This window comes from Penicillium digitatum, chromosome 1, assembly GCF_016767815.1.
Source record: "Penicillium digitatum chromosome 1, complete sequence".
Taxonomy (NCBI): Eukaryota; Fungi; Ascomycota; class Eurotiomycetes; order Eurotiales; family Aspergillaceae; genus Penicillium; species Penicillium digitatum.
Window position 1 is genome coordinate 5,214,162 of NC_089384.1, and position 18,871 is coordinate 5,233,032.

Below are 18,871 nucleotides of genomic sequence, written 5' to 3' on the forward strand. Positions count from 1 at the left end.
AAATGCTCTTAGACGTCATAAAGTAGGGCGTGTATTACCGCTGGATCTACCGCCTACCCAGGATAGTATGCAAAACGCAGATCAGGCCTTGATTCCAACCAGCACTGTGCGTAAAGAGTGCTTGTTGGGTATCTTTGAGAATTTCTACGTCATCAATTCGTCTGTAAACTCTACAAAGAACTAGTTCGCATGACTCGTATACTTTGGTTTGTAGATCAGCCAAAAAGTGTCGACTGTTCGTTCTGCTGGCAAAAGACCCGAACGTCCAGATCGAATGCCAAGACGCCTTCGGGACCTCCGCCGAAATCTCCGCAACAAGCCGCAACGTCTTCCACCAACACTTCTGATTTCACAGCTCATCATTCTCGATGGGTTCTGCTGCTTCAAAGCCCGCTAAGTCAGCAGTTGGCGCAGCATCACGGCGCCAGTACCCCAAACAGTCGGCTCCTCCACCGAGGGGCCTGCGCAAAGCTCCGAAAGAAACCAAAGCAGCGTCTGCACCTACGCCTACCCCCGCACCCAAGCCCACGGCTAGTCCCTCGCCTGCTAGTGCACCTGCGCCTCCCTCTCAAGGTCCAACATACCATTCAAAGGAGCAAGCATCCAGCGTGAAGTCTGATGGTACGTACGGTCGCCAGCGATTCTTTCAAGCCTCTTTCATGCAACAAATGCAAGAGCAGCAAGGAAACAATTGCTAATGACTCTCCAGCTATTGACCTGGACGGTCGAGATCCTGACTTTGCCGCCTCCCTCCGGTCAATAGGCCCCGTCAACCCATCACCTACGTTCTCGAACTCAAGTACCTTTAACCTCCCTGGATCAAAGCAAATTGTCTTTCCACATGCTTCCAACCCGGCACTCCTAGTTGTCACTGCTCGGCAGCGTCTCACAGAAGCTGCCGAAAGAGAAGCTGAGTACTTCGGTTATGCGAATCACCCGGGGAGATCGTTCCTGGATGCCCTGACTATCCAACAGGTGTTGACGATGCGTGATAGGCAGGGTATGCGTCGTGGGGATATTGAACGGTTCCTCGGGTTGAAGAAGGGGGTTTTGGAGCGGTTAGGAAAGGATGAGATTGTGTCGCGCATTACGTGATCTTCGTTCTGTACCCAGGTGAGCTCTGTTGTTTAGCGGTTTTCTCCCAAGATATCATTTCGTGTCTTTGGTGCATTTTGGGTTATTGGTTGGTGTCATTCTTCCTGATTTTATGCAAACTTTGTATAGTAACTTGGTCCAGTCATCCCTACTCATGATAAAATCAAATTCTTCACTCCAAGTGTCTACAACTGTCCTCTTTGGCCTTTTCAACTTCTAGCTCGAAGGACCGGATGGTTCTAAAAATATCCGAGGGACCTCCTGACATCGGGAAATAAAACTCCAACCCATCTGACGATGGTCGTCGAAGGTGAGGTAGCACAAGGACCTCATGACGGGGCTCAGTCATTCATCGCATCTGCACCCCTTGCACGCAAGTCCAAGTCCGAAGCCTTGGATAATTTTGGAACACACATTGTAGACAGGGCCGCACAGATTTTGGGACTGCAGCCTCACAAGTTCCACCTTAACAGCGTGCCCTTTGCGTGGCATGGGGTGGACCCTTTGATCGGGATGGTACTGCAAATCTGGTTGTTCAAGAGGTTCGAATTTCAGGCCAGTGTTCACGCCCTGCGGAACCTCAACACCACATTTTAATCTTTGTTGAACGAAGCGGCGCAACATCTTTACATGGCCACTTGAGTCGCGGCTGGTCAATGCTTCTGACGCATGTCTGGTCGTGTTCCATCATGGATTGACTTGGCACCGTCAATGGAATCGTTAACTCTAGTGTGTTGATTGTGAATTCAGGTTGTACGTAGAATATGCCCCTAGCGTTGTGACTACATTTGTATAGATAAACTAAAATCGATAACTGACAGCATTGGCGATCCTCTTTGAGTTGATTTCCCGAATTCATCAAATAACATTGGGCCCAGGGGTGATGTTTCGGTACCGACTATCCCACAACACAGACAGGATGGCAGCCCTCCAGGTTAAGAAGTTAGCGGGATGCGATCTAAATTACACCTGATGCTATGCCAGATTTAATTGATGAACTCCCGCATACTTAGATCTGCCCTAACATCTCTTTCGTACGTACTCTGAAAGCGATTGAACATCTTCAGCTCTCGGGCCTTCCCCGTTGAAAGTCGCGAATACTATGTGTCTCCGCGTCGTCTACGAGGAGGGACAACTTCCCGTCCTACAGCAATTCATCCGTGACAACCCATTCGGCATCCGCGACAACCCCCCGATCTACTCATCCATCCAATCTAGCCACATCCCCTTCGTCCTCAATGTACCTCTATCGACTGCGGACGATGACACAATCCCGACCGACATCCTGCGCGGACACATGGCCAAGCAGAACCCATAAGCAAAAGCGCCGATGGAAGCCCTCGCCCAGCCAAACGTAGCAATGGAATTCAAACTTGAGCTCGCGGACAAAGTGATATTCCTCCTCAACGGCCCGGTCCGCACCGCCACTACGTGACGCCCTAATTCTCCACAGAAACCAGACCGGTACCTGGCAAGATCAGTGTGTACTGCAATCCCAGGGCCGAGAAAACAGGTCCGTTTTTACCGGAATAGAATTAAGATCTGTCGCGGCAATCTGAGGGGGGCATTATGAGGCATCCTGGGGGTGATGAGAAGAGTGCGTGGAACATCTCCGATGCGCCGGTTACTTATGTGGAGCTCTTTAGAATCAAATAGGCATTGAGATCTGGGTTGAGCGGTTGCAGTTGAGTTAAAGATGACTCAGAAAATGGGCGAGGTGGATTTGGAGAAGGTGTGGTTGGACGTTGGGAGGGCTATTGCTGATTGGGTCAAGGAGCGTGTTGCCTCGAAGGATCAGCAGAATTGTCTTGTGATTTTGTTGGTTACCATCACATACATCTGACGTGAGGTAACCCCGGGGGAAAAGAAACAGGCATAGATGATACAGAGCCTTTACGGAAACGTATTTAATTCAAGAGCCGAAGCGGTTGAAGATTTCATACTTTGTAGATGAGCATGCTACCTCATCTTTAGTCTGGGGGGCCCAAGTGTCGACACTTGAAATAATTATGATGTAGTTACGGAATTCTCGGATCCTGCAAGCCAAATACGAAAATCACTCATGTCAAAAATTAACATACGGAGTACTCCGTATGAGTCGTCCTATTTGGAAGATCCAGGTCTCGACGTACGGAGTATAGGTGTTTTAGATGTTGCAAGTCTCCTGTAAGGTCTACCGCCAAGCATATTTAGGCCAAGGCCTTTGCAGATAACTAGTTAAGCTCTAACCATACCCCTGGATTATCTAATCTCCTACCTGAATGTTGGAGACGTACAGAGACAACGTGTGTTATCCCCGGTGCTCTCCACCATTAGATCTCAGCGACATGGGATCTCTTAGATCCAGGCATCATGTTTATTAATAGAAAGGGGCGATGTTACTAGAAGTGGGGGGGGGGGGGAAACGGGACACCGGCGCAACTCTTCCCTTTTTTTTCCCCGGATTTTATGCACACACTGGCGGCCAGATTTCTCTTTTTCGAAGAGACGATTGGAACCTTGGAACCTTCCGAGATTGTAACCACCTTGGAAAGTCTAAGAAGGTGTATAGTTTGATGTCATTGGGTGAATTTGGGTTTGTGGTGTATTGTATTGTATTCCTAGTGCTCGGTCTCACCGAAGTAGCGAGTCATTTTGGAATGGTGTATTGCAGGGTCCACCCAGTGGCACCCACTTAGACACAACAACCTGTATAGCGGCCATGTCTCTCATGAGGCCCACTTGGGCACTGGGAGCCAATTTTAGAGGTGGAGATGATGATCTTTTTAATACGGGAAAAGTGGTTCTAGCAACGTAATTTTTGTAATAAAAAAAAAAGAAAAAGCGAAAAAAAGAGAAACCAAGCATTTGGACTAAATTGGAGCCTCAGGTTAGTCAAGTCGCGTGCACAATTTCCTATCGCCTAACTGGCCTTGTTCTGTTATACATATCTAAGAATAAACCGGACCCTTTTCATCTTCCCTTTCCTTCCGAGATCTCCTCTCTCGTCTTCTTTGCCTGGGCTCTTGTTTACCATTTCGACATTCCTCGACCCCCTCCTTTGCCAACTGCGCGATTCCACTGTACAAATGGAATGATTTCAACATGTCCATCTTCGCTCTCTTACCACCGTTGCCGCCCTTTCTTTTCTCGGCACTCGTCGTGAGTGGTCTCGCCTCAAAGGCCTTACATATTGCGCTACATATTCAGTCCTTACCGTTCCTCTACTTCGTCCTCTATTCGCCCACCCTTGTCCTACCTGATGTGTTGGTTATCATTTTCGCGCGAGTCTTGTTACGCTTCCAGACACCAGAGAGTCGTTGGCAATGGCTTTCAACTGGGTTGGGAGGGGCACTATCGTAGGTTTATCCCGAATACCGAATACCGAACACCGCAAATAGAGGACATGGAATATGCGCAACATCATCTAACATGAGTACCAGCCTAATCACATGGGGTGCTTCTTCCATCCAGTTCGGATTCTTCATGCAGACCGGTGCAGAGGTCGCCTGGGCAGCTGGCGGTAGCTTCCTGAGCGACCCGGCGGCCATGAAAATCCTCCTTAGCGGTGTCTCGACTGTATCCGCTGCAGCCACCGTCCTCGGACTAATGGCATGGTTGCTTCATTCGCATTTGTACAACATCACCGGTCTAGGCTTGCAGGCAATCCGAGACCTGTGCGTGGGGGGATACAAAGCGCGTTATACATTGATTTCCACCCCCAGCAAATCGTGCATGGCCTCGATAGACATCCGGTCATTCCGTCGCACTATTCCCACAGTCGCCATCTGTGTGTCGCTCATTTTCTTGGAACTAACTAGGCCCGCTATACCGTATGATCATCTATCTGGAGCTTTGCCGCTGACATTGCTCGATGCTTTCCAAAAAAAATCGGCCACGGTGGAGGGCTGCCGCGAGCCCGCCAGGCCATTTCCTTTAGTCACGAATGAAAACGGCGTCTCCCGTCCTCAATTCCAACCGGACTCGACGCTTGTGGAACAGTGGTCACGGGCTACATGGCTCCCCGAAAACCCGCCCTCGGGATTTAGCCGCTGGGATCTCAGCCCGAGCGATCGTGCAGTAAAAGACAATCACTATTCTTTTGTTTGTCCCGGTGATGAGGGCGCATTCTATAACCCGAAGAACGACCCGCTAATGGTCACGAATCTGGGCGGTGAAATTTATGAGCCCCTACAAAAGGCTTTTAAAGAGCACTCCGTTGAGGTCAACCATGTAGTGCTATTAACGCTCGAAAGTGGCCGCAAGGAGCTGTTCCCCACACAACAGGGTACCCCATTGTTCGAGGGTCTTCTCGCGTCCCATAAGAAGCAGAAAATCAACGGGGCAATTGACCGTCTGGTCAACATGACCCCGGTCGCACAACAGTTGACCGGCGAGTACGCAACCGATAGCAAGGGGAATAAAGTCGACTTGAGCCACTCTTCGTGGCACACCCCACCACAAGAAGGTATGGGTGGACTTAATGTCCGTGGCGCCGTGACGGGTAGCTCCCTGACGTTCAAGAGTGTTTTGGGAAGTCACTGTGGTGTGAATCCTTTACCGGTGGATCTTCTGGAGGAGTCTATGCTTGAAATCTATCAGCCTTGCTTGCCTCAGATTTTTGATCTGTTCAATCAAGGCAAGTCGCAATCGGAAAAGCGCTTCCTGAACGCTTCCTCTGAAAGCGAATCCGCGGCTCTCAAGAACCCTTGGAAGTCCGTATTTATGCAGTCAATTACCGATGACTATGACCGTCAGGATATCCTAAACCAAAACATGGGCTTTAAGCACAAGGTGGTCAAGAGTACTATGCTAGCTCCCCAGGCAAAGCACAAAGCTCAGGGCGAAGAGATCAACTACTTCGGATTTGCGGAGACTGAGCTCCGACCCTATTTGATGGACCTCTTCGAGGAGGCTGCCAATAACAAGACCCGCATGTTCCTTTCGCATGTCACCAGCACAACCCACCACCCCTGGAGCACGCCAGAAGACTTCGAGAAAGAATCATACATGGGGGACCAAGGAAGCGTCAACCACGACCTGATGAACGACTACCTGAATGCCGCCCGGTTCGTCGATATCTGGCTCGGCGATATCATGAACATGCTCCACCAAACTGGTATTGCAAACGAGACCCTAGTCGTTGTCGTCGGAGACCATGGCCAAGCCTTCGGTGAAGATAACAAGGACATGACCGGAACATATGAGAACGGCCACATTAGCAATTTCCGCGTACCATTGGTTTTCCACCACCCGCACATGCCTCGAGTAGACATCACCGCCAACGCAACCGCCCTTTCCATTGTCCCTACCATCCTGGATCTTCTTGTCCAGTCCAACTCCCTGGACGAGCGCGACTCCGAGATCGCCTCTTCCCTCCTCCCAGAGTATCAAGGCCAGTCTCTAATACGTCCTTTCCTCCCCTCTATGGAGGAACCGCCGCACCGCCGGGACCATGGCCACCACCATCCCCCACCTGATGAGCAACCAGAGCACGAAGGAGTAGACAACCAGCTCGAAGCCCGGTCCCACCCAGAAAGCCCAGCCAAGCGCATCGTTTGGAACATGGGACTGATTAACGCCGGTGGCTCGATGCTCTCCGTCATGGCAGCTGATGTTCCTTACCGTCTCATCCTTCCCCTGAAGGATGGCTTTGAGTACACATTCACCCACCTAGGCAAAGACCCCGGTGAAACCCACCCTACCAAGGCGTGGACTCTTGCATCCCTTATCAAAGAGGTTAATGTTAAATTTGGCAAGGAGTCTGCTGAATGGCTCAAGGATGCTGAGCTAGTTGGCAAGTGGTGGGTGAGTGAACAAAAACGCATTTGGGGTTACCGTGAAGCCTAGGTATGTGCTAGCTTCGCGGAAGTAACCAAAATTGAACGGACTTGGTAGTTGTTCTGTTTGCTTGGCATTGCATTATCTCCCCCCTTTTCTTGTGGCCCTGTGGCCTATTTACATCTCATGATATCTACTCCTCTTGCCTTGGGGTTGGCGTTAATACGGAGTTATTTTCATCACGTAGTTATGCGTGAATGCTCGAGGGTCCTCATTTCCTTGAAAATATTTCCCCTACTGTGGCTGGACAGGCATTTTTCTTCCATTTTTTTCTCGTGCATCTTCCTGGCATTGGATAGCACATTGTTTATCCCGATCTTTTCTGTTCCTTCTGTTACTCCAGCCTGGGGTTCAGCAACTGTACTTGTATGGAAACGGGAAGAGAGCAAAACCTTGTACATAAAAAATAGCCCTGAAGGACTATTCGGTATCTTGGGGTGACTCTTGTTTTATGTGCCATATCGTCCAATTGGTGGCTGCGGCATTTTGCCTCATTTGTATAATCTAATCAATTCGACTTCCTTCGGTTTCTTTGGAATGGTGTTGTGGCATTGGCCTGATGAATGCAAGACCCGATTGGTCCTTGCTATGGGACCTGATGCTTTGATCTGCTTTTCCTACTTGAATAGAAACATCGCGATCCACCTTGAACGGATGCAGATCCATGCCCTTAGCCTAGACGTAGGGTTCGGCAGGACCCGCTTGATTCGCTGGGTTTCTCTAGAGTCCAACGTTCACATGGCACGACGTGGACGAGACTTGGCGGCATCTCACTCCGGGACATGATCCTGAAACTCTCAAGATTAAGCTTTATTCTCAATTCAATGTCCCAAGGAAGGTTATCATGGGCTATGCGTGTTTCCAAGGTTCAAATGTTGTTAAATCTAACTGCGTACCATACGAAAGATGGCCGTAGACAACAGAAATTCAATGGCGATAGAAGGGAGAGAGAGCAATGCAGTGACTGCAAAACAATGCAACACCGATCACTTTCTAACCCTCCATGGGTAGGCAGAAGATACCTACATAAGCACTTGGGCATGTCAATGCTCGTAGTCAAGATAAAAAAGATAGGACTCGGCGGCACTTGAAACACCTCAAATGGACGAGATTCTCCCTTCTTAGCCAACCACTTTTTCACCGACAACAGTGACTCATGCACAACCCACGAACAGCTCCTGTGGGTTGGGAAACCACCGAGCCACTCGGGGTGGGCCCGAAATGTGTAGGACAGGGGGAAGAAGAACTGGCCAGACCAGATTCCGACGAACAAAGCAAAGATGAGGGCCAAAGCTTATGGAAATTACCATGGGGAAATTAGATATCACGAGAGCAAAAGGAAAAAAGTGGAAACCTCGGAATCTCCCATTTGAGTAAGGAGCATTTTAGGAATGGAAGATTCTGATGGTCACAAGGGGGTGTTTTGTTTTTGGCTTATTTATGTTGGTTACTAGTGCAGTTCCTCGTGCAGGGCTCTAGTCAGATAGGCTATACTATATGGCCTTAGTCCTATCTAAGTATCGGCATGAAGCCTGGACTCGGATTTCAAAGTTCCTGTCCTAATTTTAGTGTCGGTACTTCCCCCGCGTGGAGAATCGAGAATCCGGAGTATCCAGTGTTAGCTATTCGGGTGGAACTATGGAACAACGCAACGTTGAACCACTAGTGGTTACATCTTAATATGAGATCTGAGACGTTGAATTTTATACTCTCGATTTTCACCAAGAAATTATCAGACTTGAGGGGAATTGACCAATGAATTTCTCTTCGCCCGGGCCACCTTGGAGTCGGGGCGATGGGACAGGAACAGACATCACTAGGCCATATGGACGAGTTTGATTCGTAGGGACTCATTAATCTGCCAAGAGCCACCTGACCCCAGATAGTCCTAGGAGGCTTGGAAGATTTCTAGAAGACCCGGCTGGAGGCTCAGCAGTGTATGATGTACTCTGTATGTGTTATTCTCTCCAGGGGGCTTGGGGGTCACCTGGATTTTTTGTACAAAAATAACCAAGACGAAGAAAGAACAGTAGTGTGGAAAGTCGAAAATTAGAGTGGCGTTGGGGTTCCCCGGGTTCTTCCCCAGACGGGTTTCCCAAACGAGAAATCCGGCTATCCCTTGGCTTCCGACCGGCCATCGTCGATCAAAAAATATGGTGGATTTTATCATGTCTGGTGACTGATAATTCTCCTAAATGATGTATTCCTGAATTTAATAGAATTTTTTCAGTCGATATAATTGCTCGAAAATGGGTATGAGGCAAATCTGAACAAGTATCCTCACATGAAAACATGAAAAGTAGCAAATTTCTTTACTGATGAGATCAGATATAATATCTTAGCAATTCTACATAAAAGATTATTACATGTGTTGAGGCTATTTGTAGGGTTGCGTAGATCTCGCCACAGCCGTTTAGCCTGCATTCCAGGAGGTCTGGACTCAATTCGCTCTGCAGTACCCTTGGTCCAAATCTGGATTTCCTATTTGGGCTACTAATTAGTTCCTTCCTGCTCACGAGACACCTCCGGGGCGCTCTGGTCTTGGCCCGGCCTGACTTTTCCGGTCATCAAACTGAGTATTTAAGGAGGGTTCATTTTCTGGTCCATGGTTCATCACTTGAAACATCTTCCATTCTTTATTTGTACATGAAAGAGTCAGATATCATACTTGACGCCTTTATCAATATCCTCTCTGTCGCCACTACCCTCGCCTGAAACCTAGTATATCACATCGTAATGTCTGTTTCTATCGAAACCACTACAGTTCCCACTGCTCCTATGAACGCCCAGCCCGTCTGGATGGGTCAGAAGTCCAGAATGCCCGAGTTCAATCTCGCTGGAAAGGTGGTGTTGGTCTCGGGTGCTGCCCGGGGCCTAGGATTGGTCCAAGCAGAGGCTCTATTGGAGGCCGGAGCGAGGGTATATGCACTCGACCGTCTGGAAGAGCCGGTAGGTTTCAACAGTTCTCAGATCTGGTTCATATCATCACCAGGATCTTCTGCCTCCATTACAGCAGTACACTAACCATCACCCAATTACCAGGCCCCCGAGTTCGAGCAGATCCAGCAGCGCGCAAAGGAGCTTGGCACCGCGTTGCACTACCGTCGTATTGACGTGCGTGACACAGAACTTCTCAACAGTGTCATCGAGACCATCGCCAATGAAGAGGGACGTATGGATGGTCTCGTTGCCGCAGCGGGTATCCAGCAGGAGACTCCAGCCCTCGAATATTCAGCTAAGGACAGCAACACTATGTTTGAGGTCAACGTTACGGGAGTGTTCATGACTTCCCAGGCTGTGGCGAAGCAAATGATTCGCTTCGGAAATGGTGGTAGCATCGCCCTGATCGCTTCTATGAGCGGTACCATTGCCAATAGAGTACGTTGCCACGTTTTTTTTTTCCTTTTTCGTCTCATCTATTATCATTTCCACCTCAACTCGGCATTTTAGTTGTCGGTATCCGCCTAGTGTGTCACTGCCCAGACTTTTTTTTTTTTTTTCCTGTCATGGAATCTTTTCCCCGTCCTATGTCACATTCTCCTCGTCTGGTTGGCTATCAACGATCTAACATTTTCCTCCTACAGGGTCTTATTTGCCCCGCCTATAACGCTAGCAAGGCTGCTGTCCTCCAGCTCGCCCGCAACCTCGCTGCCGAATGGGGCACTTACAACATCCGCGTCAACACCATCTCTCCTGGCTATATTATTACTGCTATGGTTGAGAAGTTGTTCATCGAGTTCCCTGAGCGTCGAGACCAGTGGCCCAAAGAGAACATGCTTGGTCGGCTCTCCCGACCGGAAGAGTACCGTGGCGCCGCTGTCTTCTTGCTCAGCGATGCGAGCAGCTTCATGACTGGAAGCGACCTACGCATGGATGGTGGTCACGCCGCGTGGTAGATTGATGATGGCTATAACTCGACTTTGCCTCTTCAAGCACTGCGCGTGACTCTTCTCTTTTGGTCTCTCATTGCATAGCGTCCTGCTTTTTTTTTTCTAGTGGGTTAATGGACAGGAGTAGCGCAGCATGGCTTTTTGACTTTGGGGAATTTGATTTTGATTGTTGTCTTTTTCGTGGATCTTTATATTTGGCTTTGCGTATTTTTGGATGCTAGGATGACGTTAGACTACAGATCGATCGATCGTATAGTAAGTCGTGCAACTGTTTCGGCTGTCTTCACTTCTCGAGTTTAGCTGCATATAAATCTTGACCCACACTGAGATAGATCGGCATTTGCACATCATTGTTATACAACATTCACTGTCATGCGGAGCTTGTAAATGTGTCCCGCTTGAGTCTTCTAACCAGCACCAAGAACCCGAATCTCCACATTTCCATGTCACAAAAAAAAATAACCGTGTCCCTTTATCCCGTCGAAATGTACAGAGCCAGACCACGAGAGCACTTGACCTCCCAAGATCAACACCTTTATGTTTCAATCTAAAGGGAAATCAAATTTTGGGGACAAAAACGGAAAAAGAATGTTTTTGGCTAAATCGAATGGCCCAGAGATTGCACATTGTCGCGTGATAGAGATGTGGCTGTTGGAACCGGCATCCACACAGTCCTCATTCAAGGTCTCTCAGCCGCCAAGAACCGTAAAACCCGACCCCGGACTTGGGTTACACCGAATCTGGGGAAGATGCAGAGAACTGAGACTAAATCGGAGTTTATCAAGCGGGCTATGACGGTATAGGGTCAATGAGTATTTTCGCTTCCTGGTGGGATGCCTTAATTACCTATGGGGCACTCAAACACCCCGGAAGTATCCCGGTGTGCTTACAGGAGTCACTTGAGCTGGCACGTGTTCATGTTCTGGGAGCCGAAATCGAATAGGGATAGGAACCGAGAGCTGATGGCCTGGCATTGTCTTATGACGACATCCTAGCTAAGATAAGTGAGTCGTCCCGAAGGTGAGTGCTAGTCTAAGTATCCAAGGGACGAAACGAGTGGGTTTATATGGAACATGAAGTAGACTTGGGCCGTTGAGTTCGTACCAAGCTTATACACTCTATAGGCTAAAGGCAGGGCTGCGAAGATGAGCATACTCTGTGACCTAGAGTACTTGCCATCTTGGCTTGGCATTCTAGTCTTGTTCTTCGGACGTTCTCTGCTGAATTAAACGAAATCTCATTGGTTTGCCGGCATGACATACGTGTTCCTGTTATCACCTCTAGGGTTCTCTGCCCATGCAATGAACTTGGCCATGGTACTTTGTACCACAGGGAATCTGGCCTGATGGAGTATACTGAACTGTGTAGTCAGTATTGTAGACCTTTCAAAATTGCTCACAAACCACAGAGTATGTAACCTATATAGTGATGGTCTGTCATACACTAGTAGGTTCACCTTGAAATCTTCATTTTGCAGCCCTGGGTTTTCTTTCTCAGGGTTGTTTTTAAAGCAGTCACCCGTGAACATGGAATATTGTCATATATAATACTGCAGGCTAACTGAGGCAAGTGGTATGATTCTAAATCAAAGTCAGAGAATCCATAATGATATTTTAGCATCTTAGTAGACCATTTAAAAGACACATCAAAAAGCAGGTATCGAGCTTTTCGCAAGCCTTCCACTCAGACGTTTACCGAGGGCTATTCACTTTTGCACTTTCTCCTTGTCTGAAGTTTCGTTCCACTTCAATCCTGCCGTGCCTCACTTGAAGCTTACTTGTTTCTTCTAGATTACTCAAAAGATGACTTTTAGATCATGGGAGATACCTCAGTCCGACTGTATTGAGGGTCAGTTTAACCTCTGGAGAATCCTTCGTAAAAAAAAAAGGCTCGCGCCATTGGTGTTGATGTTATTTTCCCTTCTAGTCAGAAGAATTACAATCAATGCTACTGCCTGACGAGGTTACATAGTACAGTACATTCGATATGTCGCATTCTTTAATTGATGCGTTGGTTCATTCAAAGGTTCCTTCATCCGATGTTGAGCTCTATCTTCCGTCCAAGAGCAGCCAAGTCTTGTCGTAATGGCAACAGGGTATAAAAAAGCCATGACTGTGTTATAACGACCAAAGCGAGGATCCGTAAGTTTGTCCGTTTATCTGCCTCCTGAGCTCAGTCACAACATGTGAGTGACTCTCACTTGTTCATTTCTTCGCTCTTTTCCTTCTCCTGTTTTTTTTTTCTCTCTTCCACACGCGTCCCCTCCCATTACTTTTCCTCCCTATCCTGCACTGATTTCTCTTTTTTATCCAAGATGGTGCCTCAGGCCACAGGCCCAGGCTCGGAATCTCTCGGTATTCAGGACATCGAGCCCGTTACCACCACCACAGGGCAAAGGGTTCTAGTTACCAATGAGAAGCCCCGGCAAAGTATCATCTCTGAGTCGTACGACCTTGGCGCGGGTGACGAGAACCCAACCATTGATGAACTTCACGGCCCCAATGCCTTGCGTCGCATCTCAGCTCCGATTCCCTGGGTCGTCTACACCGTTGCATTTGTTGAACTGTGCGAGCGTTTCTCCTACTACGGAACCCAAGTCCTCTGTAAGAGACATACATAATCCTATACAGAGCTAACCATGAAGTGATTCTAATATTGCCCCACAGACTCTAACTTTGTGAACCACGCACTTCCCCTTCCTGTCCCGAATGGTCCTCCGGGATCAAGCCATGCCACTGGAGCTGGTGGCCCTAGCTCCCAGGGTGTATCGGGTGCCTTGGGCAAGGGTGTCGAAACTGCCAGTGCCATCAACACTTTCAACACCTTTTGGTGCTACTGCCTCCCTCTGGTGAGTGCCTACATCGCCGACGAGTACTGGGGACGATACAAGACCATCTCCTGGTCTATTGGGGCTGCCATTCTCGGTCATATCATTTTGGTTGTCTCTGCCATCCCACCGGTGCTCACAAACACAGATGCTTCCTTCGCTGTGTTCATTCTGGGCGTGATAATCATGGGTTTAGGGACGGGTGGCTTCAAGCCCAACATATCCGCTCTTGTTGTCGAGCAGATACCTGCTGTCAATCTCAAGGTGCGTACACTCGAAACGGGTGAGCGTGTTGTCGTCGACCCCACTATCACCCAGAGCCGTATCTACCACTATTTCTACATGTTCATCAACATCGGCGCATTGACAGGTCAGATCGGCATGGCTTATGCGGAAAAGTATATTGGCTTCTGGTTGGCCTTCTTACTACCCACGCTCATGTTCCTGACTACTCCATTCATCATGTGGTGGGGCCGCAAGCGCTATCGCCAGTCTTCCCCGGCAGGCTCGGTGACTTACAAGGCTATCAAGACATTCCTGTTTTGTATGCGCAACCGCTGGCACTACAATCCGTACATCTTCTGGAAGCGAACACACGATGGCACTCTCTGGGACACGGCGAAGCCTTCTAGCATTGAGCCCGAATTCCGGCCTAAGTGGATGACCTTCGATGATGCATGGGTGGACGAAGTGCGCCGTGGATTTGCCGCTTGTGCTGTCTTTTGCTATTTCCCGGTCTACTGGCTAGCCTACAATCAATTAACAAACAATCTCACCGCACAGGCTGGTACGATGACTTTGAAAGGCGTCCCCAACGACGTTGTGAACAATCTTGATCCGTTGGCGCTACTCATCTTCGTCCCGCTCTGCGACACGCTCCTATACCCCGGGTTGCGCAAAATGGGTATCCATTTCACGGCTATCAAGAAAATCACCCTTGGTTTCTTGCTGGCGTCGCTCTCCATGATCTGGGCAGCTGTCATCCAACACTACATCTACAAAACTTCGCCCTGCGGTTACCGGGCCAACAACTGCTACACCGACGATGGCAGCGTCAACCCGTCCCCCATCATTGTCTGGGCTCAGACTGGTTCATACGTTCTAGTTGCTATATCGGAGATCTTTGCCATCATCACCTCGATGGAGTATGCTTACTCGAAGGCGCCTCGCAATATGCGTTCCCTCGTCCAGGCCATCAATTTGTTCACCAACGCCATCTCCGCTGCGATTGCTGAGGCTTTGATCACGCTATCCAGGGACCCCCTGTTGATCTGGAATTATGCAGTCTTCGCTATCTTAACCTTGGTCGGTGGAACCATCTTCATTATCCAATTCTGGAGTCTGGATAAGGAGGAGGATGAGTTGAACAACCTGCCTGCGGGTCATGTGCAAGCTAACGAGAACGTGGAGAACCAGGCAACGTTTGAACATGCCGAGATTAGCGCCGGTCGTGGCTGAAATTGTGTGTAGCGAAAGAGAACCTTACCCTTGATGCTGCTTTAGCTTGGTTTCATTGTGATCTTCTCAAGGTTAAGTCCAACGTTTTCAAATTTGATCACCGATTCTCTCTCATCTGATAGTAGATTATACTCAACTGCTTTACGTTCTACTACCAGTGCCGATCTGCAGTTGTCATCAACATCCACGTAGCCTTATACTCCACAGTGGCTTGGAGCACAACGTTGTCCATATCCGGAAAGTAATATAATACGAATCTGAGAGATTGTGGAGCATCATTTTTGCTCTGCTCCAATTACAATCTCTCTTTTTTTGGCCTAATCCACCGTGGACCCTAAGTTGTCCCTGTCTTTGCCTTAGCCAGGTCCTTTGATGGAGCGATTTGAAATGAATCCACTTTTACACCACTTTTAGCCACTTGTAGGCCCTCTTGAACACGGGCAATCAAGCTACTCCAATTAATGACTATTGAAATGCGGATGCCTATCTTGCCCACAGAGATCGAATTCGTGTCACATGACAGCCTTGAAAATCAGCCTTGTCCAGCACAGCCAGCCCCTATTTGGGCAGCCTTACCCGCATCTATTGCTGCATGTGGGTAGTCTGACCTACGCCTCGAATAACAAAAACGGATCTTGTCATTGTATATCCAATGTATTGTAAAGCAACACGGAGCTCTCGGCATCTTTGACATCACCCCACTCCACTCGGCAGCCATGATTCGCGATCCCTAGTGAACATACCAAAAGAACCATTTTGGGACACTGGGGGGCTTGGCTAAGCTGCCGGCGGGTCCGGCATTCCCCCTCGTTGCATAAGTATTACCCCTAGGACATTGAGAATTCCATTCTTTCCTTCTTGCGTTAACAGTCACGTTTGTGATCTACCCGTCATGAAGACTTTTACGCTGATCTCGATTGCTCTGAGCTTGCCCGGTAAGTACATCTTCGCCAAAAGTTTTTTTTGGGAATTTATTTTTATTTAAATTTTTTTTCTTTCCGGGTTTGGCCATTCCTGCCTTGACTAGACTGTGAAGACCATTTTTCAACACTAGATTTAACTGAGCTGATCACCATGTTCTTACAGGAGCAACTGCTGTTTCCGGTCTCAATCCCGATGATCTCACATTCGCAGGTGTGCAACGAGCACTCCCCGATGCGCCCGACGGGTACGTACCGACAGCAGTCAGCTGCCCAGCAAGCCGGCCGACGATTCGCAGCGCAGCACAGCTGTCTTCGAATGAGATCTCATGGCTAGAAGTCCGCCGTGGCAAAAGCTTGTCGGCGATGAAGGATTTCTTCGGGCATGTGAAAGTCGGCGATTATGATGTCGTTGGCTACCTCGATAAACACTCTGATGTCTCGTCAAATTTGCCCAACATCGGCATTGCCTTTTCAGGTGGCGGATGGCGTGCGTTGATGAACGGTGCTGGTGCGGTCAAGGCTTTCGATAACCGGACGTACAATTCGTCAGCGATTGGTCATTTGGGTGGTCTGCTGCAGTCTGCTACCTATATTGCTGGTCTGAGTGGAGGCAGCTGGTTGTTGGGTTCAATCTACATCAATAATTTCACTACTATCGAAAAGTTGCAGACACACTCGGAAGGTGCTGTCTGGCAGTTTGGGAATTCGATCTTCGAGGGCCCTGACACTGGTGGCGTCCAGCTTTTTGATACTGTCGGTTACTACAAGGATCTTGCTGAAGCTGTTGAGGCAAAGAAGAACGCTGGCTTTGAACTTTCTCTTACTGATATGTGGTATGTCATCCTTGTCAACAGGGATGGATGTGTGTATACTGAATTTGGTACAGGGGCCGCGCACTCAGCCATCAAATGTTCAATGCTACTAATGGTGGAATCAGCTATACCTGGTCTTCCATTGCAGACACCCCCGACTTCCAGGAGGGGAACTACCCCTTGCCGTTTGTTGTTGCAGATGGTCGTAGCCCCAATGAACTGGTCATTGGCAGCAACTCGACTATCTATGAGTTCAACCCGTGGGAGTTTGGAACTTTTGACCCTACCATCTTTGGTTTCGTTCCACTCAAGTACCTGGGCTCTAAGTTCGAGGGTGGCTCGCTTCCAAGTAACGAGAGCTGCATCAGTGGTTTCGACAGTGCCGGATTTGTGATCGGAACCTCATCCACACTCTTCAACCAGTTCCTTCTTCAGATCAATACCACTTCGCTCCCCAACTTCGTAAAGAACGTTTTCACCGACCTCTTGTCCGATTTCGACAGAGCGCAAGACGATATTGCCTCTTACGATCCCAACCCCTTCTATAAATACAATGAACACTCGTCGCCATACGCCACGCAAGAAGTGTTAGACGTCGTCGATGGCGGCGAGGATGGACAAAACGTCCCTTTGTATCCTCTTATCCAGCCTGACCGCCATGTCGATGTCATCTTCGCTGTCGACTCGTCAGCCGACACTGACTATTATTGGCCAAACGGCACCTCCCTGGTTGCCACCTATGAGCGCAGCCTGAACATCAGCGGTATCGGCAACGGCACCGCCTTCCCTGCGGTTCCAGACCAGAACACCTTCGTCAACCTGGGTCTTAACACCCGCCCATCTTTCTTTGGCTGTGATAGTAAAAACCAGACCGGGCCCACGCCTATCGTGGTGTACATCCCCAATGCCCCTTACTCCTTCCAGTCCAACATCTCAACTTTCCAATTCAGCACCAACGACGCTGAGCGTGACAAGATCATTCTCAATGGCTACGAGGTTGCCACTATGGCCAACAGTACCGTCGATGGCAACTGGGCATCCTGTGTTGGCTGTGCAATCCTCAGCCGCTCGTTCGAGCGCACGGGCACTGCTCTGCCTGATATCTGCAACCAGTGTTTCGACCGGTACTGCTGGAACGGCACTGTGAATTCCACCAGACCGAACTCTTACGATCCACCTTATTACCTGGCTGAGAGTACGGCCTCGGTGAGTTTGCCCACTGTGCTCTCCACGGTTGTCGCAGCCAGTCTGGCAATGCTCATCCTGGTATAGCCAGACATCATGAACAACTTTTCTTCTCGCTGTCTTTTTGCAGCTGCTCGCATTTGCAACGCGGGTTTTCATCACTTGATACAATTTCTCAACCATGGGCGATGTGCCATCGAGCTATCCTCATGTCTTTTTTCATTTTCTTGGTATCTGCCTAAATTTCTACGGATTTTATGGGATCCACTTCGATTTCAATGCATATTTGCCCGTTAACAAACATATTTGTACTACAGTACAGCAGTGTCCATACCTTCTCTCAGTTCGATCGCAAATCAACCGTTTTCAAAAATTAGCGTCCACCAAATAAACATGGTCTTCAAGTCTTTCCACTTAAATTTGCACTGAACTCTATGAGAAGAAGGAAAAAGGTTCCGCGGTCAGTCCAGATCATCTATTAATTGCGCATCATTTGATTTACGCCTTGGCGCATGGATGCAGCTCTCTCGGCTTACTTTGGGGTACTTAGCAGATGAGCCAAGGTGTTTTCGATCTCATCTTTCATGGTAGCTATGATGTTCAAAGTAGTATCACGCCAGAACATGATCGTTTTAAAGGAATCAAGTGTTGTTGAAATTACATCACACAGGCCGAATAAACGTCTGAATTACGGTACTAGTTGAACTTCTCGATTGGAATTTAAAATCACCAAGAACAGACCTTCACCTTGCACTTGGTAAAAACATGATTATCGTGAGTCCATGTCAATCCAGAACGTGCTTGTTGACGTGGGTTGACTGGGAAGGTAGTTTCACGTGATCGGGTTGCTATGGGAAACGC

General features: G+C 48.7%; 7 protein-coding genes across 7 annotated transcripts; all 7 read left to right on the forward strand.

Moving 5' to 3' along the window:
* Nucleotides 1-368: 368 nt before the first annotated feature.
* Pdw03_4134 (Ribophorin II) lies at nt 369-1,095 on the forward strand (the record flags this gene model as incomplete). Its single annotated transcript, XM_014675976.1, has 2 exons — nt 369-621; nt 710-1,095. 2 exons carry the CDS (start codon nt 369-371, stop codon nt 1,093-1,095), a joined length of 639 nt encoding a protein of 212 aa, XP_014531462.1.
* A 297-nt stretch (nt 1,096-1,392) lies between these two features.
* Pdw03_4135 (putative polyketide synthase) lies at nt 1,393-1,692 on the forward strand (the record flags this gene model as incomplete). The annotated part of the gene is made up of 1 exon (XM_066100666.1): nt 1,393-1,692. One exon carries the CDS (start codon nt 1,393-1,395, stop codon nt 1,690-1,692), a length of 300 nt encoding a protein of 99 aa, XP_065956066.1.
* A 505-nt stretch (nt 1,693-2,197) lies between these two features.
* On the forward strand, nt 2,198-2,413 carry Pdw03_4136 (Negative transcriptional regulator; the record flags this gene model as incomplete). Its single annotated transcript, XM_014675975.1, has 1 exon — nt 2,198-2,413. One exon carries the CDS (start codon nt 2,198-2,200, stop codon nt 2,411-2,413), a length of 216 nt encoding a protein of 71 aa, XP_014531461.1.
* Nucleotides 2,414-4,179: 1,766 nt separating this feature from the next.
* On the forward strand, nt 4,180-6,924 carry Pdw03_4137 (Alkaline phosphatase-like, alpha/beta/alpha; the record flags this gene model as incomplete). The annotated part of the gene is made up of 2 exons (XM_014675974.2): nt 4,180-4,433; nt 4,518-6,924. 2 exons carry the CDS (start codon nt 4,180-4,182, stop codon nt 6,922-6,924), a joined length of 2,661 nt encoding a protein of 886 aa, XP_014531460.2.
* A 2,727-nt stretch (nt 6,925-9,651) lies between these two features.
* On the forward strand, nt 9,652-10,811 carry Pdw03_4138 (Short chain dehydrogenase, putative; the record flags this gene model as incomplete). Its single annotated transcript, XM_014675972.1, has 3 exons — nt 9,652-9,864; nt 9,958-10,293; nt 10,500-10,811. The coding sequence occupies 3 exons, from the start codon at nt 9,652-9,654 to the stop codon at nt 10,809-10,811; spliced, it is 861 nt and encodes a 286-aa protein (XP_014531458.1).
* A 2,308-nt stretch (nt 10,812-13,119) lies between these two features.
* Nucleotides 13,120-15,090, forward strand: Pdw03_4139 (Major facilitator superfamily domain, general substrate transporter; the record flags this gene model as incomplete). Its single annotated transcript, XM_014675971.1, has 2 exons — nt 13,120-13,408; nt 13,472-15,090. The coding sequence occupies 2 exons, from the start codon at nt 13,120-13,122 to the stop codon at nt 15,088-15,090; spliced, it is 1,908 nt and encodes a 635-aa protein (XP_014531457.1).
* Nucleotides 15,091-15,982: 892 nt separating this feature from the next.
* Nucleotides 15,983-18,097, forward strand: Pdw03_4140 (Lysophospholipase 1; the record flags this gene model as incomplete). Its single annotated transcript, XM_014675970.1, has 3 exons — nt 15,983-16,025; nt 16,177-16,846; nt 16,900-18,097. The coding sequence occupies 3 exons, from the start codon at nt 15,983-15,985 to the stop codon at nt 18,095-18,097; spliced, it is 1,911 nt and encodes a 636-aa protein (XP_014531456.1).
* Nucleotides 18,098-18,871: the final 774 nt, after the last annotated feature.